The sequence below is a fragment of the Fundulus heteroclitus genome, chromosome 23 (genome assembly GCF_011125445.2).
Source record: "Fundulus heteroclitus isolate FHET01 chromosome 23, MU-UCD_Fhet_4.1, whole genome shotgun sequence".
In the NCBI taxonomy this organism is placed as follows: Eukaryota; Metazoa; Chordata; class Actinopteri; order Cyprinodontiformes; family Fundulidae; genus Fundulus; species Fundulus heteroclitus.
This window is the reverse complement of record NC_046383.1, coordinates 35,002,659-35,025,857: the sequence shown is the minus strand read 5'-3', so window position 1 is coordinate 35,025,857 and position 23,199 is coordinate 35,002,659. Positions and strand designations below refer to the sequence as shown.

General features: G+C 43.6%; 2 protein-coding genes across 2 annotated transcripts in view; both read right to left on the bottom strand.

Annotated features, from left to right (window-relative positions):
- LOC105918368 (centromere protein U) overlaps nt 1-1,794 on the bottom strand; it is a 33,263-nt gene extending 31,469 nt beyond the window's left edge. The window contains exon 1 of the mRNA XM_012853439.3: nt 1,676-1,794. Within this exon, the coding sequence (XP_012708893.2) occupies nt 1,676-1,680 (5 nt within the window). The 5' untranslated portion in view covers nt 1,681-1,794. The remainder of the gene's footprint in view (nt 1-1,675) is intronic.
- A 1,276-nt stretch (nt 1,795-3,070) lies between these two features.
- Nucleotides 3,071-20,854, bottom strand: LOC105918369 (long-chain-fatty-acid--CoA ligase 1). The gene is made up of 21 exons (XM_021311073.2): nt 20,713-20,854; nt 16,812-17,100; nt 14,062-14,176; nt 13,673-13,737; nt 13,435-13,536; nt 13,215-13,314; nt 11,841-12,016; nt 11,538-11,570; nt 11,406-11,457; nt 11,252-11,325; nt 9,919-9,996; nt 9,684-9,818; nt 9,409-9,543; nt 8,633-8,728; nt 8,363-8,435; nt 7,575-7,663; nt 7,375-7,491; nt 7,133-7,276; nt 6,924-7,028; nt 4,048-4,119; nt 3,071-3,919 (listed from the first exon to the last, which is right to left on the bottom strand). The coding sequence occupies exons 2-21, from the start codon at nt 17,004-17,006 to the stop codon at nt 3,779-3,781; spliced, it is 2,097 nt and encodes a 698-aa protein (XP_021166748.2). The 5' UTR covers nt 17,007-17,100; nt 20,713-20,854; the 3' UTR covers nt 3,071-3,778.
- Between the last annotated feature and the right edge of the window lie 2,345 nt (nt 20,855-23,199).

Genomic DNA, 23,199 nt, shown 5'->3' with positions numbered 1-23,199 from the left:
CTGCAGTCCTTTGAAGAAGCTCTCTGAGTCCAATGAAGACAGATTGGGAGAAGAAGTCTGACCAAGACACGAACACATGTTTTTACTTTCAACAAGGTTGTCCAGTTGAGGACGTATGGACTTTCCAGCAGAGCTGATCCCACAGCATTTGGAGGCAAACTCACCTGGGTCCGCTTTGCTGGAGCCGGCGGCCTGCTGGTCCCTTTACGCTTTCTGATGCCACAGGGACAAGAGCACAGAGAGGGGCCTTTATTTTACCGTGGGCTTCACCGACTCACCCTGACATCGTTTTGCTTTGCACTGGCTAAAGGAAGCGGCGACAAAGTGCTTCACATGGGCGCAGAAAACAAGAACGAGGACGTGAAGCCAGAACCGAGGCGATTTCCAGACGCGGCAACACATCGGCCAGAGATCGGATTGGCTCTGCCCGGGGATCAGATTTCTACTTCATCAAAAGCAGGTAAACTAAAAATTTCCATCCTTTTCACTTTGTTAGAGATTATGAGATTACAGAGACCGGATGGCAATATCGGTTACCTTGGAGATTACAGATAAACGGGCTGTCGTACGTCTGGAAAGCTGCCCGTCGCGTTATTGTGTATGAGAACCCAGTACTGAAGCTAAAACACATCCCTCTTCCTATGGTAAAATATAGTTTTGGTTGCAAGAGTTGTTTTATTACTACAGAAGTCTACAGTAAAAACACCACATTATTCAGAAAAACAACCAGGGGTGACCACAGCAGGTCAACTATATAACAACTTCATAACAACCATCAACTGAAAGGGATCCACTTTTTTTAAAAGCTTAGTAAAAACCAGATGAAAACAGGAAATCGGGATCCCGTTCGCCAGATTAGGGAAGTTTTAACAACAAGCGAGGATTTTAAAACTCAATTAAATCCTAAAAACATTTAGGGGGGAAAAAGCGGGTGTGATGCCTTGAAATGTATTGAAGAGGGGGTTGCCATCGTCACACCACTGTGCTATATTATACATTGGAGTGCTGAGTTTGCCGAAAAACTGAAGTCACTGGCCGCCATCTTGCTACTCCCTACTCTCACAGAATCCCATAGGACTTGGTTGCAACAACAAGCAGTTTTCTGGCTGTGTGAAAACGTTTCACTGGTAATTCTACAGTCAGTGGATGTACTAACACTATCAACTACTAGGAAATTAGGTGCTATATTTTACATGTTATTCATGTATATATATATATATATATATATATATATATATATATATATATATATATATATATATATATATAAATGCAAAATATTTCAGCACATGACTTTCTCAGTACTTGATAGTTTTAGAACATAACATAAAAGTATATGGCATTTGCCATTTTAAAAGTCTTAAGCCCCCCCTGAACATGAGAAAACCCTCGTTATTCGATGCTGTAGCGCACATATTCCCAAGAATAGGGAGTACCAATATGGCGGCTGGTGGCTTCAAAGCGACTTGTTCTAACAGCGGGATGTTAGCACTCCAGTGTATTATATAGCTCAGTGCGTCTCACCCACAGGAGGGGAAGGAAAGCAGCCTGTTATGGAGCCCAGCTTCAACGATCTGTTAAATATGAAGGACAGCGACGCGAGCAGCGACAGAAGTCAACTTCGCCATGAAAGCAAACGGAACCCCGCAGGTCAGACATGTAGCCCCCGCTTTACCTCATAATGTTCCAGGTTTTGCTGTTAGCTCAGCTGGACCTGAACAGCTTCCCGCGGAACAGCTCAAGTTTTGGACCGAACCACTCCACACGCCGAGGGGGTGACAAGGATTTTAAAGAGTGTTGGCAGCTGAAGGCAACCGTCTCAATGAAACGCAGATTTCACATATTTACGACTCCAAACTCAAAGGACGCTGTAAAACCAGGAGTCATTTTGGAAACTCGTTTTTAATACATGAATCCGTCCATCGACCGAAACATGGATGTGGAATGGTCTGGTCCTACGGGAAGCGGGATGTCAAGCGCCGTTTCGCCATACTTTAACCAGTGCGTGTTTGTGTTTTGTGGTAGCTGAGTTTTTTTTAATCCACATAATTTACTTTTGATGGCTCTTATCTGAAAATATAGCTCCGACACAACACAACTGAAAGAAAAAATAAATAATCACCCACCGGCCACTTTATTAGGTACATCTGGCTAGTACCGGTGTTACACCGTATTCTGTCACCGTATTTAGTGACTCTGTTGCGTTTTCATAGCGGCACTTGGCCTAAAATAGAACACGAAACACCAAAAGTTACGCCACCAGAGCAAACATAAAAATGTTAATGTGCAGTCCCAGGCTTTTGTCAAAAAAAGTTTGATTATTACAGAAATATAGTCGTCACAGAATATGACAGCTGCTTTTAACCAAACTGTTTGGTGGCTTTTTTACTTCGTAAATTAAATGAAAAGTGATATTTATCCTGTGACGTAATGATTTTTATTAGAAGTAGTAGTAGGAGGTCAGGGAAGTTTTTGGCACCGGATATTGACATTTTTATGTTCGCATTTCTGGCGTAACTTTTGGCCCAACATCTTTTACTTTAGGCCGAGTCTAGCTATGAGAAAGCAACTGCGCCTCACAGAATAAACACAGAGTTACAAAATATGGTGGTAACATCAACAGGGCATTTGCACACAGAACAGCCGCTCACTGGGTATTGTTTTTTTTCTGTTCTCTGTAAAACCTAGAGATGGTTGTGCGTAAATATCCCAGTAGTAGTTGAGTCAGTTAAATCACCTTTCTGACCCATGATGCTTGGGTTAACTGCAGCAGATCATCTTGACTATGTCTACATGGATTGAGTTGCTGCGATGTGATTGGCCAATTAGAAGTTTGCCTTAACGAGCAGTTGGACAGGAGTACCTGATAAAGTGGCTGGTGAATACAAACCTTTTTAGGCTTAAAAGTGGAATTATTACAATTCAAGATGTCTTCAGACTAGGCAGAAACTAATCAGATTTAAAGGGAACCCAACAGTTTCTGATTATCAACTGTACCAAAAGCTTTGCTGCACAACAAATAAAAGCAACAGAGACGAAACATGAAATGTACAAATGCCAGTTTCCACAGATCTTTTAGAACGTATTTAATCTTTTACAAAATGATAACCCATTGATTAACTTCATTATATATAAAAAACATTCATTTAGGAAAGGTCCTTCTTGTTATTATAAATAAATTAAAACAGACAAAGCTTTCCTGTTATTCCTTGAGGGATCCGAGTTCTCAGAGCACAGCTAGCTCAGGCTGCATTGATGAGGTACCAAGCTTATTCAGGCATTCACAGTGAACACAGTTTAAATCCAATGGAATGTGATAACAACGTCAACATCAACATGGATAAGATGGTTAGTTTACAAAGGGTGAGAAATAAGACTTTTAATCAGACTAATAAATATGACTTTTAATCAGTTAGTACGTGGATGTTCCCACCCTGATTCCTGATGGAGCAGGAAAGACAGTCTCGCTTTAAAATTCCCACTTAGGACCTGATTGGAATCATCTTTAAAAATAAAATAAAAAAATGCATGGATTTGTATTGCAGTGAGAGGTTTGATCAAAGAAAACACACTTCAAGCATAAAGACTCCTCGGAGGTTTAGTGTTCCACAGATCCCGTTTTAGGAAATGCTTTAAAAACTTCACAAGCCAGATGTTGGCTTGCTGCTCTGCCAGTTTCCTGTCTTACAGATTGATGATGTTACAGCCTCCTCAGTGCATGTCCACACCTGTTTGCCACCACCTTGTTTCTTCATGTAAAAGCAGCTCTTGGGTCCTTCTACATACTGATCCCAGCGTACAGCTCATCTATCTGGGATCTGAAGTACTGGCGCATTTCGTTCCTCTTGGCTTTCAATGTAGGGGTGAGTAGGCCGTTCTCGATGGAGAACATCTCTGTATGGACGTGGATAGCCTTCACCTGCAGGACATGGGTTGTGTTAGAGGAGAATATTGTTTAACCTCAGTCACATTCACAACTCATGCACACTTTGTTACACTTTCATAAGATTGACAGAGGTACTATTTTGCAGTCGTCTTCTCTAGCACCTGTTCAAAGGACTTGAGCCCTCCCTCTTTGCCAAGCCGCAGCATGTCCTCCAAAATGGCCGCCTTGACCTCCTATTTAGAAAAAGAAAAAAGAAAAAACGTCCTCAAAAAACTGATCTAATTAAAACATTCTAAACCAAACAATACAAGTAAAGTGAGAAGTATCGGGTTTGCCATAGTTATGGAAATATGTGATTACTTGTTATAATAATCAGGCATTTTTATGGAAAACAATAAGAGTTACCTTTTAATCCCTAAACTGTGTCTTGGGAGTTTACAGAAGGTGGGGGTTAACTCTGAGGGATAACACGTACAGCTCTACAGGGTGTTTGTTTTTAAGGTCTGAAAGCTATTTTATGGTTCTTGAGGTCATCTGGGTGCTAACTCAGCCTTACTTCACGAAGACTCTTGGGAGAACAGTCCTCTTTGTTTGGGAGCAGATAGGACCTGGAGCCTCAATGTCTGGGTCCACACACCCCCAAACTAACCGGGAGGGACGGTCAGTCTTTTAAAAGATGTGTTTGGGTAGTGTAAAAGCAGACAAATCGCCTGCAGCATCATGAGGTAGGATGTCGGGTAAATGTACTAAATACGGCGATATGGTAACGTAAGTTTATGTCTCCTTTTGAAGTTCCAAATGTAATAAATATTCGTATTTTAAAGGTTTGTCTCTGATTATTTGTTTCTCCTTTGCTGCCAAATCTTCAAACCGGGTGAGATGGGCCTTGGGGAATGGAACTGGCCCAAATCTTAACACCATGAAGTTATCACTGTGAGCAAATCAATGTGACTCAACCATAGCATAATGAAAGTGACGTTTATGAATTGGTAACTATTCGTGTTAGGCATCATGCTGTGGAATTTCTCAGGCATTTTGACCTATTATTATAGTTTTAAAACTGCCATCAAGAGGGTTGAGCTTCCAGAAAACCTCTATAAATCTTCATGACAATTCCATTAAACTTCAGCTAGTGTAACTATCTAATCGGTTTAGTGACTCCACGGTGTTGGTGAGCTTGGGCTTTGAAGCTGGCTTATGGGGTTCTGATCAGATGTCATTAACTTGTTCTAGGGCTGATCAGATACAAGTCGACAGCTTCAGCAACGACTGACCACTCGACTGATCAGACCTCTGTTAGTTGCTCCACATGCTAAGAAGTGCAGCAAAGTTGAAAGCTCGACTCCATCTGCTGATCGCTAGCAGGACGGCTGTTTATGACAGAGAATCCAACAAGGATTTCAATCTAACCTGCAGCCAGAAACCGGTAATTCCAATATTTCCCCTCATAGCTGTTTGTTTAAAATCGGCGGCCGCATAACCTGAATTCAACAATGCTGTTTCCAGAATGGGAACCATTCCAGGTAATCCGGTGCAGGAAGGAGAAGAAATCAGATTCGTAGGTGGTCCTCAGGCATTCAACCTGGGATTGTTTGTGTTCGTACAACTAAACTACTGAACCAAGATATTGCTATCAAAACTAAATGACTTCCTGTCCAAGTGTGAACAGAGACGCCAAAATGGAGGATGTCAAGTGTGAATGGAGCCAGGCTGACTGACACTGCAGGCGTCTTGCCTTTTCCACCAAACCCGTTCCAGTGCTAAGCCGGTCCTACTGGTTGGGGCGTCTAGAGAATCTCCACAGCAGCATCTGTCCTCAGGTTTTACTGTAGTTAGACGTTCATCGTGTAAACCAAACCAAAGTGTGTTCCTGTGGCTAAACAAAGCTATTTTTCATAATAAGCTCATCACTGCCTACCAGGGTTTCTACACATCCAAACAACCACATTGGACATGTGTCCAGACTCAAACAGCAGAGCTGCTTTTCCCCAATGAGAAACCCTCGACACACGGAAGACTTAACATGCGCTTCCAGCTGGGGCACAATCCTCAGGCGGAAGCAAGGCTTCATGGAGGGACTTTTCTTCATTTTCTCTGACATAACTGGCTGTGTCTCTGGTAAATGAGACGTTCTCATGTGAATGGTCAACACTCACATGCATGCCATGCTGTTCTGTTTCCATACCCTGCTGTGCAGGCGCTGGAGGAGCTGCTGCTTAGCAACGGCTCTGCTCCTCGTTGTGCCATTGGCAGAGAAAGGTCGCTGGGTTGTCCCCATTTCACTTCTTATTCCTACTTTACAAAGCATGGACTTGCCAAATCAGTCAGTTTCTATTATCATATTACATGTTGTTGGGTAAAAAAAAAATTTTGGTACCAATTTACAAAAAGGCTCCCCTTATAAATGGCTGATAATTAGTTTATAGATATGTTATAAATGATCTGTAAACGCTTTATAACTCATTCATAAGTGTTTATAATACATTAATTAAGGGCGACCAGGAGACAAAACTGACAGTTTGGGCTTACAAGGTAGTAACTTAGTCTGAAATGTTTAATATAAGCAACTCTAGATAAATATTTAGTTGAACAGATTAAATTAGGCTCACTATTTGGCAACAAATGCATCAGTTTTGTCTCTTGGTTGCCCATATCTAATGTATAAGAAACACTTATGAATGAGTTATAAAGTATTTACAGATTAATTAATAACATCAATAAATATTTATTAGCCATCAACAAGGGGAGCCTTATTGTAAAGTGGTACCCATGTTTCTTAACCAGACTAAAATTAATTCAGGCATAGCTCCTTTAATTGAAATTCCTCACATTTCTAGCTTGTCCCAGACTGTAGGAACTTTGGCGGCTGATCTTTGGGTTTGGCCTGTTCAGCTGCCTGTCACAGCAGAACTCATGACTTTACATTGTTTAAACCACTCTGAGAGGAATAAAATGAAATAATGAAGACACTTTTAATTACAACGAGAACCATTTCCTCTATTCCTTGGTAGCAGCAATAAGAGTTTGCTGGAATTACCGCTTTGCCACACAGCTCCTCGTAGCTCCCCTGCAGCCCCAGCGTCTTCTTCGTCCAGCCACACAGGAAGTCAGGGTCAGGTACCACCACCGCTACCAGACAAGCCTGGAGACGGTGCACGGGTGATGGGAAGGTAGTAAGGAGCCAGGTTCGACCCGTCTCAACAGGCACATGTCTGAGATGAGGTTCCTGCTTTCAGGGTTACTGACCTGCAGACTGTCTCCATGCACAAAGACCTGGACCACTGCCTCACTCCTGATGTACAGGTTCTCAATCTTCTCAGGAGCAATGTACTCCCCCTGGGCCAGCTTAAAGATGTGCTTCTTCCTGTCGACGATCTTCAGCGTGCCGTTCTGTGAACACAAGGTAACGCTGCATCAGTATTTCCTGCAACACAAATGCTTCTGATAAGCAGGACACGGTGCTGCGGTGTGAAGCCGGAGGAACCTACAGGGAGCCACTTCCCGATGTCTCCAGTGTGCAGCCATCCGTCGGCATCTATGGTCTCTTTGGTCTTTTCTGGGTCATTCAGATAGCCCCGGAAAACGTTTGGACCCTTCACACACACCTGAAAGCACACGCAGAGGTGTGAGGGAGAGTCAGAGCGACCTAAGGCACACGTGATTTCATCAGCTGGTGTTTGGGTCCCACCTCTCCTTCCCCGTTTACAGCCAGGTAGTTCATCTCCGGGACATCCACCAGTTTGATGGAGTTACAGGGCAGAGGAGCGCCGACGTGACCTGCCAAGGAGAGGTCACTCTAAGGCTACGTTCACACTTCAGGCATATGCGACCCAAATCCCATCTTTTTGCCCACATGTGACATACATCCATCTTATTCTTGGTAGTGTGAACGGCCCAATTCCAATCTTTTCACGGCTGAAAAAATCCGATGTGTGCCACGTCCACGTGTGGTACTAACTCAGATACGTATCAGATATTTTTCAAAGCGTCCGCTGTCTGAGCGGTCATGTCGCATCTTATCTATCTTTGACGTCACTCTCCTGTCTCTCACTGCACATCCACACACAGCGTTAGCGCTCCACAGAAGACCGTTACTTCATCTCGCTACGATGTGGTCTCAATGTTTTCGACTCCCGTTTCTAATAATTAGGAGAGACACCGGCCGGTATAGGCGGGGTTTTTTTTTCTTTTTTTACAAAACTTAATCAAACACTTCTAGAAACAATTACATTCCCCATTACTTCCATAAACAGTGTCCTGCTCTGAGAAGTCTCCTCCTGTTATCTGCGCTTGCAGTCACTTTGCTGTATTGAACCGTTCAGACAGCAGTATGACGACGATCTCATTTAATAGTAGTAAGAACGGCCACCCCAAAAAAAATCTAATTTCAGCAAAAAAAAAATTGGAATTGAGCATCAAGACCTGCAGTGTTAATGTTGGCAAAGTTCATGTTACTCTGGTGTATCAAATCATTACCTGCGCTAGAGTCTCCAGGGAGGGTCATGGTACATCCAGCCGTGCACTCCGTCTGCCCATAGCCTTCATAGAACTGTCAAAAAGCTCTGTTTAATATGGTTCCGATTATATTCATTTATATTACAAATGCATGAGAGTGCTACACTAAGAAGTGACTGGGTGGCGAGTTAGTCTGCATTTCAGTCCAGATCCAGAATTCAGGGAATGAAAGATGAGAAAGAAGTGAGCAAACCTTGAACTAAAGGCAGCCTGTGAGTGTTTATGTTTTACCTGACAGCCTACAGCAGCTCTGAGGAAGGAGAAGACCGTAGGAGACACGGGCGCTGCTCCTACAACCATGAGACGCACGCGGCCTCCGAGGCTGGCCTGTAGGGGGCAGCACAGGATCGCTTGTAAAAATCACAAACGGCCTAATTCCAGCCAAGACAGCAACAACCCCTGGCACGGAGGAGAACCCTGACCAGAAAAGTCTGAGGATGTTTATAAGGTTTGTTTATAATCCTAAAGGGTTGTGCTTTAACAGAAACAATGCCCTACATGACAGCTATGAAAAAGTCTTATGCTTGAAGAAACTGACTGATTTATCACGTGTTCTGCTTCAGGTCAATTTGCTGCTTTGTGAATCAACCTCCAGTTTGCTACCCGGGTGTTGGCATTTCATCCCTTCTGCCTTTCCATTCAGACACATGAACATCAGGTTATTCTACTTTGTAGCAGGATAGTTTCATAAACTATGGACATAAATAGCTGTAAAAATTCTCATATAATTTAATTGTATATCAGTTTTTTAAATCTTTGTATTAGATCATTGTTAAGTTTGGTTCTGATCCACATGTGGGCCGGCTCCCCTTCATAAAACGACAGATCATGATCCCTCTGTCAAACATATTAACCTCAAAGTGAGAAAAATGACCAGCCAGCAGCACTATTTATCCAATGAAAATCTAAAAGCATGTTGAGAGCACTTATAGGAAACGTGATGCATAGGTCTTCCTGCCGCCAGCATCCAGTAGAAGAGGAGAGATCAGTGTGCTGGTTCTGTGTACCTGGACCTTGTTGAAGATCAGTCGATCCCAGATGCTGTCTGTTCTCACGATGCCTCTTGTGATCTCTGCATTCTTCCTACTGTAGGCCAGCTCCAGCAGCCAGCGCTTCACCGAGGAGTTGGCCTGCCCAAAGATCTGCACCCCCACAACACACACACAGTGAAAACAAGGTAACCTCACCATTGCCGGTCCTGCTTAGATCAAAGACTCTTGGCCAAACAACGAGAAAGTAGCACACATGAAGCCACCAGAGGAAGTTCCAGTGGCCCGCTCACCTTATCATACATCCTGTTGACAAGTCTGGGGACGACTGGGAACACCGTCGGTCTCAGTGTGATCAGATCATCTGACAGCTGACGGATATTCCCCTGGAAAAAGCCAATTCTGGCTCCGTGCACCAACATGACCCCCTGCCAGACAAATCCAGCGCAGGAATCACTGAACAGAACGTGCCTGCAGTGGAGACCGTACAGCGACTCAACGCTGACGACGGGAGCAGCAGCGACGTACCTGGACTACCCGTTCAAACATATGAGCCAAGGGAAGGTAGGAAATGTGGACATCGCTGGGATCCAGGGGACACCAGCACTACAGCATCCAGGGCCAGGGCCAGACACAGAGGGCAGGAAGCAGAGACGGCAGGGTTAGTGCTTGCAGACAGAAAAGGCAGCATGGCAACTTTTGAATTTCTACCAGTCTACCACTGGAGAGAAGAGGAAGCAACTCATAAACCTTTTACTCTGCAGATCGAACTCATGAGATAACTGACGCAGCACGTTGTTGCAGCAAAGCAATGCTTTCCAACATGGTAGACACAAAGAAAAATAACATAACGGACTAAAAAAAAACTTCTCTGTGGTGCAGAGGGACCAAAATGGCCCAAATAAAAAATGCAGAGGCATGCAGGGCTGTGTGTTTGTTTTGGGTGTAGTTACTTTTACACTCTGTTTATGCTGTTGTTTCCTGCTCATCAGTTGTGGTGCCCCCACATTTCCTGGATGAAATAGAAAATCTCCCATGCCTTTTAAATCCTCTGACAGATTACAGCTGATACCTCTCTGGTATCACATTTTGCTGCATTGCAACCACAATCATCAATATATTTCTATAGGAACGGTTGAGGTCATGTTTGCAGGTTGCTACAAGCCAGCCAAATCACAACCAAGATTAAACTTTTGGGCCTGCATGGTGGTGGTAGCATCATGGTGTGGGATGCCTGATGGGCAATCCTGGAAGAAAAGCGACTAAGGCAGTGAGACTGTAGACTGGGATGGCTCAGATCGAAGCATATTCATGTATTAGAGTGGCCTAGTCAAAGTCCTGACCTAGATCCAATCTCAATGAGCGTGGACAGATTGTCACTTATAAAAACACGTGTATCGGGGCGCACTCGTGGCGCAGTGGGTAGCGCGACCCATATAAGGAGGCCTTAGTCCTCAATGCGGTCGACCCAGGTTTGGATCCGACCCGCTGTCCTTTGGCGTATGTCTCTCCCATTCTTACACCCCCTTCCTGTCAGCCTACTTTCATTAAAAAAAAGCGAGCCACTAGAGCTGCGAAAATTTCCCCCCACCCCCAAAAAACAAAAACAAAAACATGTATCCTTTTTTTCCCACTTGGTGGTCCATGCCAGAAAACACTGAAGTGGCTGTAACGTGGGCTTCTAGGCCTGGTCTCTGATCTAATAAGACACAATCCAACAGAAGTGCAGATCAACAGCCTTACTACATGTGCAGCCATGTTGGATTTTCATGAAACTCAACTTCTGGGGGCATTTCCAGTTGAACTGAAACAACTAAAATGCAGACCTGCGGATATAGGCATGATATCGGGAGCGCCTCACCTCAGTCAGTTTGATGAAGGAGGAGCAGTTGGACACAATGTTCTCGTGTGTTAACATCGCTCCTTTGGGGTCCCCTACAAAATGCACATAGCGGGATCTAAATGTAGGTCATGATGGAAGCCATGCTGTGTGCCAGTCCATGGGCGCGTGTTACCTGTGGTTCCGCTGGTGAAGCAGATGACTGCCAGGTCATCGGGCTGAGGGGGCTGACAGTGACCAGAGTGGATTAATGTCGCTCACTTTTTCATTTCATAGAAGATTCTGAACATTGATGGTGTTTACTTACAACTGGCTGCTCATAGTTGGCCTGTCCGATAGCCTGAGGAACAGAAAGGTAAAGTCTTAGGAGAGCAGCAAGGCGGGAAGCTGCTGTGAGTGTAAAACAGACGGTGCATCAGGGGGAAAAATCCAATCTGATTTCAAACTAAACACAATCAGAAACATAAAGTTGAGGAGAAATGAAACTGACAGAAAAAGTCTGAATAAAAGGTCAGAAACAAATCAGCAAAGAGGAAATACAGGCTTTGAGGAAGAAGCTAAATCTGCAGTATGAGGGCGACAGACTGATGGAGGAGTCCAGGCTGCAGACCTCCATGTCCTGCAGGCTCAGGATGTGGACTCCAGCCTGCTGGCCCCGTTCCACCAGGCTGGCACTGGGCGTCTCCATCAACACTATGGTCTTCACTGAGTGCTTCCCCTCTTTAATGCAGTCCAGCACCTGGCTTGCCTTCTCAGTGACATCGCACACTATGGTTGAGATGGAAGCTGTGGAGACACAAACCCAGCACGCGTGAGAGCTTTGACCCAACGGCTACAACCTGCAGCAGTATGCGATGCGAACCCTTTGGACTTTTTCCACATTCTTTATCATTAGACGGACAAACGCCGGTGTATTTTATTGGGATTTTATGCGATTCACCAACACAAATATGTAGCTTGTGATTGTGATGTGGAAGGAAAGAAATCTGTAAAGTGGGGCGCTTCCCTCCATCACAACTTTGCAGAGCCCTATGGGGGCATCTCCATCAGCTATGCACATCTGGAGACATTTTTCATTTGTTGTTTCTAGCTAAATGGACCAAGTTCAGTCAGACTGGATGAAGAGCAGCAGTGCTTTCCTGTTGCTGCTGATTAAAGGCAGGCCCACGTCATGATGCTGCTTCTCCATGGGGACGTTGTGCTGGTGATGTGCCGTGCTGCTGTGGTGTTTTGCATGAAGGCCAAAGACTGCTTAGAGAAGATGAAGTTCTTCCACACATCTGATGTGTCCGCACATTTTCTGGCAAATGACACACAGGAGTCTTCTGTCCATAAAGGTCAGATTGGGACCAAAACTCTAACCAATCCCTGCCTTTCGGACCGTACGGCAGTGATTGGTTAGAGTTTTACAGGGCTGCAGCTTTCACAGCACATCTGATGTTTTCACCTCCTTTTTCTGAATACATAACGGATTGACCACTGTCAGGATGGAGGACCATTTCACCCAGTATAACAAAAAGTCTTTCTGAACAGGATTACCAACTATAGCTTTAATGTTGCAGCTCCAAGCTGCTTTTTTCACATGGAAGAGGAAGACTGAACCGATTACAAACATAAAAACCCGACTTTTGCCTCAGCTTCTTCCCTAGTTTCTCCTCATGGGGATCAAAGTGAGGCAGTCATTGGTTAAGACACCACGGCATCACTGGTCATGAACCACGTCCACTTCCCCTCCTCACAGTCACCGACAGGAAGTTACAGTATCCACCCACCTACTGTACATCCTGCACATGTGGGGCTCTCAGACTAAAGGGGGCTGCATACAAACCCAAACCTTCCCAATTTTTATCTGTAGAAGAAAATCGATGCTACTTTGTGTTGGACTAGCAACTAAAAACATAGTGGTCTGTGGTTGTAGTTTGACAAGTTCTGAAGAAGCTGAAGGGAGGTGGATCATTTTGCCGAGGACTCTGCAGGGGTTTACCTCTGTCTATGATGTAGGAAATGGCCTCTGTTCCCAGGGTGTCATAGAGAGGGATGGACACCAGAGAATAGGTGTAACAAGCCAGCTCACTGATGGTCCACTGTACACACAAACAAGCATTGTGAACGGAGAGCAGAGATATCATTAGTGACATCATCTCCAGTCTGCATAAAAAAAAAACATAGAAGTTAAAAAAGAAGGGACTTATTTAAGTTTGTACCTCCGGTCTGTTCTGAGAGAAAATACCAATGTAGGGGTCGGTAGTTTTTGAGTGTCCTTTATGAAGAAACGCAGAACCCAGATTTTCTGCTCGCTTCATTACCTACCACAGAGAGAGAGAGAGAGAGAGAACCTGTTAATGCAGCCACATAGGCTGTGCTAAGCTTTTAGTGAGGCAAAGGAACAGATCCACAGCCAAAAGGTAATGATTCATCATAGGGTAAAACAGTAACTGGCACCTCGTTGTAAGACATCCACTCGTACACCTGCTTTGGTTTCCTGAAGCCCAAACAGGGACCGTTATCTAGGAGATGAAACAAGAGCGACGAAGGGTCAAAGTGACAGGAAGAACAACAACTAGCGGCAGTTTCAGGAGGGCTTTAAATCCTCCCATTCATACGTCCGCCCTTCCTTCTGCTGCTGATAAGCAAGGATCCGCTTCCTCTCAAACACAGAGAAACTTCAGGACAATGAGGGTCTGAAACAAGCTTCTAAAGGGAAAACTGAGGCAAAGCAGAGGGTGCTGTGCTTCAGAGTGCTGACCGTGGAATTACAGCCCTCATTAATACAGATTGGAGATGTGTAAACTAAGATCTGTCACGCTCATCACATTCCCCGTGTGACTTACCGGAGACTCTTGCACCTCTAACGAAGCACTCGTACAGAGTTCTGGCATCTTCATAGATGTGAGTCAGGTAACCGTCTCCTTCCTGAAGCACCGAGCGACGCACAAACTCACCGCCCTGAAAAACACAACGTTGTGAACGCTAATAAGAATCATTCCAAGACGTGTTCGTCTTGACAACAATTATTTATTTAGTTTGAATTCAGTTGTCCCAGTTTAATCATCTGCAGTCATTTAATTATAAGCTGACTTGTCTGTTGGTTTGGTCTACATATGAAGTCTTAGAGAGACTGCTTTAGGAAAAAGAACTTATTTACAACTAAGTGAAAGATTTATCCAAGAATAGATTAGAGTGTTTGACAGAGTCCAGTTTGTTCAGGTTAATTATAAATCTTCCTCACTGTCCAGAGTTATTTATGGAGCACCGCAGGGTTCAGTGCTTGGGCTCATTCCCTTTACCAGGTTTTTCCACTTGGTCAAATTATCAGGCAACATGGGATACATTTCCTGTGTAATCCTAGGGGCGGACAATAATTCAATTTCAATATATATCGCAATGTGATTTTATGATATTTCAATATACATTACAGTCTAATATTACAGCATTTGTCACTGACGGACGTTCTGGGTTTTATGCGTTTTATGTTTTAAAGCAAATATTGGCAGTCTTTCTGAGGCTTTTATTTTGTTTATATCGATATCGTAACTATATTGTATCGACTGAAATCAAGAATTATATCGTGATACAAGTTTTGCCCATATCGTCCAGCCCTATGTTATCCCTATGATAAACAGCTGAACTCATCATGAAAGTAGTAATATATAGAACCATAAAGTCATCTTTGACCAGGACAGGTAATTTAAATCCTACTAAAACAGAAATATGGCCAAAACTAGAACTCTTCTGCAGATGATAGAATTGACCCTGTCCTTCTGTGTTTACCTCAATTTAGGTCCAAGAAAAAATAACTGAAGGAGCAACTAACCCTGTGTCTTTTGTTTTTCAAAACACACATGTACATCTAAAAAATTAGAATATATTTCGTGATAAAGTTCAATATCTTTTGTCATTCATTTTATAAAGTTTAACTCATAGATTCAGTGGACGCAATGAAATATTTCACGCCTTGATTTCTTACAATTTTGGTGATTATGGCTTATAGATAATGAAAAAAACAAACTTTAGTTTCTCAGAAAGAAAAGAATATTGCAGAAGATCGATAAAGGATATTTGAAACAGAAATATCACATTTCTAAAAAAAGGTGGTGATTTCTATGCACTCAATATTCCTTTTGTATGAATTACTGCAATAATGCAGCGTGGCATGGAAGAGATCAGCCTTTGGTTCTACTGAGGTTGCAGATCAAAAATCAAAAAGCATTATTGTCCACATGTGTTGCCATAATGAAATCTTTGGTGAGGCAGACACCAGCTCAGAATGCACATAATTACACATTACATGCAGAAGCAAGCCATGATCTTTCCTGTTTTTTTTTAAACAAAAACAGTTGATTTCATTGCCCAGCAACATCACTCCCTATATGCACGCTTAAGAGTGCATATAGTCCTTAGCAGCTAATGGACTCATTTTCAAATCAAAAAGATAACAATACATTTAGAAGTGTGCAATTCAGAGTCGTCTTTTACCGTCTGGGGCTAAGGGTCTCACTCAGGGGACCAGTAGGGAAGTATGTGGGAGTTGAACCCAATGCTTTAACCACTGGGCCACCACTTCCTCAAACATCCATCTATGTCTGTCCTAGATGATGCATCTAAAGGAGCCACTTCTGCTATGAAGCCTCTACTATTTTTAACACAGAAAGTACTTCTGGATTGGAGCCTCTGTGTCTTTTGTCCATCTACTCTTGTTTTCTCAAACCCTCAGTCAGTTGTGGCGGACGGATGTTCACACACAACCAGGATCTGCAGGCGATTTCTTCCTGTTAAAGGGGAGTTCTCCTTCCCACTGTCGCCACATGCTTGCTCAGTATGAGGGACTGCTGCAAGTTTAATGACCCAATGCAATCGTCTAGGTTTCTTTGGCACATGACTGCATAGTTTTATAGCCAGGATTAAACAGGAATGGGTTTAATTAAAATCATTATATGTACTATTTTGTATAGAAATTTAACCGGTTTGCCATATAAAGTCCCTTGAAATGACATTTTCCATGAATTGGCTCTAACTGAAATTAAGTTACCTGTATCTTGCAGTAGACAATGATTTACATCTCATTTAAGCATCTTTTGAGTGGGTCTTACTGGCCATTTCTCAAACCTGTTCCAACTTTGTGACTTCAATTTGTTATTAAAATACATTTTTATCTCATTATTGTGTAATATAAAAGCTCTGATTCTTAAAAGAACACACCAAGACATGTATTTCAACCCAGACATCACAACAGTGATGTTGCCAGATAGTTCAAGCTAGCAGCCGTCATTGCAGCCTAATGCTTCACTGTTAGATTATTTCCACCATAATGTAGGACGAGGAACTGGGTGCAAATGGAAAACTACATTTTTTCTTGTTTCCTAAAAAGCTTGTGCTTATGGCAATGCTTTAATGCATCTCTTGTGTACGTTTAATTTGAAAATCAGGTCTTTACTTTGTAATTCATATAAAAAAAAAAAAAAAAACATGTTAATGTTTTGGGAAACGGAGCAAAAGTTTGACTTATTCAGACATGGAAAAAGCTGAAATCAAAGCGCATATTTTTCCATACAAGAATTCTAACTTTTGGACTTTAACTCACCGGAACCTCGACCGACTGCATGTGCAGGTCGCAGACTGCGGGGAGGGCTCTGGGTCGCGTAGCCAGGTAGTAGGTGGTTGCAGCGGCCACTGCTCCCATGCTGACCAGCAGGGGGGTGGAGACATTGCTGATGTACTGGGAGACACCTTCCACGTCTAAGAGCTTCATTTTCTCTAGGAACTCCTGGCTCAGCATGGCGCTGCTGCTGCTGTGGGCCGAGTGTCAGCTGAGGGGTGTTTGGGCCTGAGGACAGCACACAGGTGTTGGATGTATGGTTTGTTGGCAGATGCTGGTGAGGAGGAGATCCAGACAGAAGACAAGAACCGTCAGTCTTGGTGTGGGTGGAACATGTGCATGAAAAGCAGTGTGTCTGCAATGAAAGTGACGTTTAATGCCCCCCTTCTATTACACACAGCAGGAACCGAGGCTGGTTCAACACTCCATAGTTTTGCCAATCATATGAAAATGATTCATAGCACCTAGTTTTTTCTCATCTTTAACCAAATGTCAGTTTCTTTCTCTCCAGCCTTGTCGTTGTTCACCGACACGATAAGGTGTGTCTACATGTTCACGTGTCATTAGCACCTGGCCTCAAAGAAATAAACAAACTGCCCAGGGGTGGCAGACATCATGAAATATTCTGATTGGATAAAGAATAAGTTACAAAGCATTAATTGGCCACCGGGGCAGGGGGATATTGAACTAACCAGCCTCACTAAAAAACCTCGTCACAAGTCTACATGAAGCTAGTTAATCTTTTACATAAAAAACACCTACTAGTGATACTAGCAATCAGTAGTTCTGATTTCTACGTTTAAGTTTTGTCATAATGTATGAAATGCCAGACCCAATTTTCTAAAAGTTCATTTAAAACAAAAACCTCTAGAAACTTAAAGGTTTTAGGATCCTTTCACTCTAAACCTGTGTTACGCTGCAAGAAATTGCAATTCATTGAACAACCACTGCGCATCAAAAGCTGATCAATGATTTGATCTAAAAAATAATCACTTTGTCCTTCAAACTTTGCTTTCATCAAATAATCTTGCATTGACAGCCATTACAGCCTTGCAGACCTTTGACATTATAGCTGTCAATAAGTTGAGATCATCTGATGTCCCTGTAGCATTGGAGAGGAGGGGGGTACAGATATACCTTACATCTATGAGCAGACTGAACGAGTATGAACTCAAACGAAGGATGGGTGCCATCATGGCGGAAGGAGCCAACCAGCTGCTGACACTATGTGGTGTACAACAACTCCACCCACATCTGAGATTCCCCATTCAGCCAGCCTGGGCTTAGAACCAGCTGGTTCAGCGAGTTCCTCTCCTTCTGATTCAGGTTTCCAGACTACGGCACTAGAGAAAAGTTCAAGCTGACTCAATAAAAAGCTCCGTCCCTCATTTCCGTAGAAGATTAGACGCTGGTGTCTCTTCCTGCACACATCCTTGCACGGTTTAAAGTCTAGTTTTGAATCAGTGAGGCAATGCAGATGTGAGTTTTCCCACCACCTCACGACAGAGTCAGTAGCTGGAGCGGCTGCCTGACACACATTGAAAATAAACAAGAGGGCCGAACAACACACATCGTCGGATAACCGACCATTAACGCCGACTGAGACCCATCTGTTAAAAAAAAATAAAAAATCCTCCCATTAGATTAAAATTTTTTCAACAAACCCCTAATTAGGAGGTGTGGTCCAATTGTGCTCAAAGCAGAGGAAGAAATATATCGTGCTTTAACATAGGCGGCCATACTCGCTGATGATGAGCTGATAAAGTGCATCTAATTAGCTGGCTGTTGGTATTTTTCTAAAACACTTTGGAAGCAGGACCTTGTGGAATAAAAGCCCATTCCAGTTGTTTGAAGGAGTTCTCCGTTTACCCCGCAGCTACCTGAGGAACGTGTGAGTCATCAGCAACGTTTACCTCCAGAACACAACAATAAACTAAGTCCTGAAAATCAGGATGTCTTCCACATAGATGAGTCAGTCTATTGTGAATCACACACAGCCCATGTACTTTGAAGTGCTTTGCAGCTAATTCATTAAGCAGAACCAAAGATCTCCAGCACCCTCTGCAACAAAAAGCAACTAAATAAGCAACAAGCATCAACCTCTGCCCCATCACACCCTGTGGCATTATTTAAGACTCCTTAGAGAAACTGATCTCATGTCTGTGGATTACATAATTGGGATGCATCTTAACAACATTTCAGCGAAGAACGACACAGGTTCATTTCTTTTGTACAAAGCGAGTATTGCTGATTTGGCTTCTCACTGTAGATACACTCCAAGCAAGACCAAAGGTGGAGATTTTAGAACCGGAACAACTGCAGCTGAACTCATGTGATCAGTACAGTCAGATCTTATATCATGTACTTCGCTGGATTTCAGGTTCAGCCGGTGGAGTTGGACTCAACCCATCCTTCACGCGCAGAGGAAGGTGGAGTTAGGGAGTCCCTGCTGCAGTTGACTGACTGCCGCAGGGACAGATTATCGCCATCTATGGAAATATTTCAGCAGACACGTCAAGACAAATAAAAGCTGCCAATCTTTCTAGTCCTATGGTCACATAGGATCTCCAGGAACAACACAAATAAAATTAACTACACTTTAACATTGGTCAAATCCAGACCCAACTCTTTTCTCCAAAACCACGTCTATCTTCATCATCCCTGATGGGCAGAATGCTCAAATATCCCATCCTTAGCCATGAGGTGTCCAAACGTTAAGTCAGAGGAGGAACAGAGATACGAGAAGCTATGTGGAGGTCAACCATGTGGGAACATTAAGTAGACAAGAGGAAGGCTTTCATCTTCAAGCTCTTTCTAGCTCTGTCTGCCATGGAACCAGCTGGGTTTGGAAATGTCAGCGTTGAGCTAAGGGTCTAGCATGTTCTCAGGTCTGCTCATGAACCTGTGGTTTTACTCATTTAAGCCTTCATATAAGGCTCCATCACTTCATTATCACTCGTTTTCACTTCTCATGAATAAAACTCAGTTTTACAGCCGCTGCTCTCTCTCTCTTTCTTTCTCACACACAAGGTTTTGAAGTTGCGTCTTCTAATGACTATAATTACTGCTCTTGGTAGCAGTCAGTAATTATAGTCAGTAAACATCGGGAATGCTGTTGTCATTATTATCATCATTATCAAACAGTAACTGAAAGCTGTATCTGTATGTCAACGCTTCACAAAGACTAGAGATTGTATATATGCCACAAAATTTTTATGGGTAATCATTAATGACATTTATGACTTATTATTAACCTATTCATTTAAAAACAGTTTTTTTGGAGCTTTTGGAGTGGAGGAGCAGTTTAGTGAAGCATGAAAACAGTCTTAATGTTGCTGAAGGAACTCAGCGGAGCTTATCTGACAGCCGTGTAGCTGCAGAACCAAAGAACTGGAAGTGCAGGACTGGAGAACAGCGCTTTGACTTGCGGACAGCATTCCCCTTTAAGCTCTTTAGTCCGTCCTTGTCCGGGCAGGAGTTGTGCATTTGGTTTTATTGTTTCTCTGACAGCAAGAGTACACACCAAGCTCTGAGGCCATTGTTCCTGAACGATGGAGGCGTGAACGGCCCAGCTAAGGCTAAACCATGGTGCAGAGCAGCAGCTCTCTCTACAATCAGACATAAGCCACATGTGGAGGTCGTTAAAAACCTAGAAGAAAGCGTGACCTTGACCACTACAAACGTATTTGCTTAAAATGTGGAGTGACGGGTCAGCAGACTGTAAAAGTAAAAGCACAACTAAAAACCCATTCCACGGTTTATGATAACAATGAAACGGGAACTGGAAAAACAAGTACACAATGAAAGCACCAGGAAGACTGCCAGGTCCTCGTCTACTCGCCGCAACTACAAGCCGGTATCAGTTCTAGATGTCGAGCGTACTAACCTGGAACACAAAGCAGAGGCTGTTTACTGTCTGCTCTGTGCTGACCGGTCCACGGACAGCGGCCCTGCCAACGCTGCTGCTGCTGCTGCTCAGCCACGAGGAGGAAGCGCTCGCACACTGCCGGCACAAACACCCCACAGAGAGCGGTTAAAAGATGAGTAGCCAGAGGCAGCCTTCCAATCACACGTCAGGCACACATCAGGGAGCGCTCTGATAGGCTGACGGCTCCGAGACATTCAGCCCGTCTGAATGTTTACATTTTGGCCTTTGAGACGGTCAATGAGCGTGATAGGACTAGAGACGAGGGGAGCGAGTGGGGCTTTTTAATGGCTCCTCTATAAGCCCCCTGAAAGCCCCCCGTTGACGGGCTTCGCCCCACAGGTCTGCGGCGCCGACGCCTCCGTTCAGACCGAGGCCAGTATCACCTGGAGGGAGTGGCAGCACTACGTTCCTAGCAGACGGCGCCTTGAGAACGGGATCAAGGAGCAGAGCTCAGCCGTCTCACCTCTGCCTCAGTGACCTATGACCCCACCCCCCGCGCGGTCAGCTGAGATGATTACACGGGCCGAGATAAAAAGCTGATCAAAGAGAAAGCTGCAGCGGACATTGAAACTTGTTGTATAAAACTTAATCCTGCTGGAGTCTATGCAGTTCTGTGACGTGTAAACCCTGGGAGCCGCCCTTCAAGGCTTCCCTAAACCCTGACTAATGGCTTCTGATTAACGATTTAATGCTACAAAAACAGAAGGAAAGCCCTGAATCACCTCAACTGACAGACACCGACCATCTGCTGATTTAAATATTGCAACAACGATTGAACACCGAAACCCGAGCGGATTTCTTTTCAGGCAAAAGCTCCATGATTAATGATGGGGAACAGGTCTGGAACATGACGTCAGGACAATCACTAACGGACTTCATGGATGTTTGTTAAGTGGTCAGCTGATGGGAGTGAGTGTAAGAGATAAAAAGAAAAGGTCTTATTTGACCGCCTTATGCAAGGCGGGATTATCAAGTAGGCGAAAGGTGAGACGGGGAGGACCCCCGAACCCCCTGTGGGTCTAGATGGATCCTAGAGCGGCTATTCCTTTGTCCTCCTTTATTCCCTTAAGCACAACCAGAAATGCCTTAAACGTATTCATAAGTTACGATGCCTTGCAAACGCTGCGCATGCCGCCGTGGCCACAGAGAGACATGGTGGTGGCAGCATCATGCTTGGGATGCTTTTCCTCAGCGGGGACAGGGATGCTGGGCCATATTTAAATTTACCATCCCAAAAACAACATATTCGGCATATTGCAGCTAGCTAGTAGTATTAGCCAATATCTCCGCACTGATGGACAATCCTGCACCTTTTGAGGCAGAAACTACTTGCCTTGTGTGGTCGTGCTCTGCAAAGGCAGCACAAGCTGGCAGACAGAGGCAAGAATGAGCAGCAGCGTCGTCATCCTGGGGAGTATGAAAGAACTCATGGCGGGCGTTAAACATCCCATGGCGGGCGGTGCCCCCATACCGAAACTGCACAGCTACGGAACGGCAAAGCTTTCTAGTCCAACTGTTTTTAATATTTGCTTTTAGCTTCTATTTTCCCATGTTTTGTTTCTACATTTTATTCCTACTTGCTTCTATTGTGTTTTATTTCCCTACATTTTAATCACGTAAAGCACTTTGCATTGTCTCTGTTCTGAAATGAGCTATACAAATAAATTTGCCTTGCCTAAAGCATGTCTGCAACCCACAGCTGAAGCAATGGCCACTTATATGTATCGCGTCTTTCAGCGGCTGAACCAAAATGTTTGGCTGAATTAACTTCCAGTTAACTGCTTTTCCAAAACCGCTGAATGACGCCAAACGGCCGGTTTTATTGGTGTTTATTTTTCTGCATCAGAGTCAACTTCCTTTGCCTCGTTCGTTGGCTACAGATAAGGAATTTGACTTTGGATTCTAGCGCTCGCATGGTGTTAAAAAACAAAAAACAGGCAGACAAGCAGAGAATCAACTTAGAATCTGTAACTGAAATTTTTTTTTGGATAAAAGATAAGAACAGTGTTTAGAGGAGAGGCTTTATTTAAACAAACATGCATTAGGGCTGAACGTTTTTTTATTTTTATATATATTTTTTATTGTTTATCTTAATATTGCGATTTAATGTGATTTTTCCCACTTTAATTTATCATGGCTTTTTAAACATATACAGACAACAAATCAATTTGTTTCCTCGCCGTGCGGATTAATTCCTAAAACACCCACAGCGTCTAAACCTGGAGCAGAAATGATTGCGTTCTGCCTACAATATATTTCAACTAAAATTGCAATTCTGACTTTTCTCTGCATTAACCACAAGCAACAAAAATGGCCTCTAAATAAAGCTGTTTGTAAACAAGGACCATTTAAAACAAGAACTTTTAATGTTTCTATTAATCAGAATATTATTCAAGAGAACAGCTGTTAATTGATTTGGACGTCGATCCTTGTTGAACATAAAGT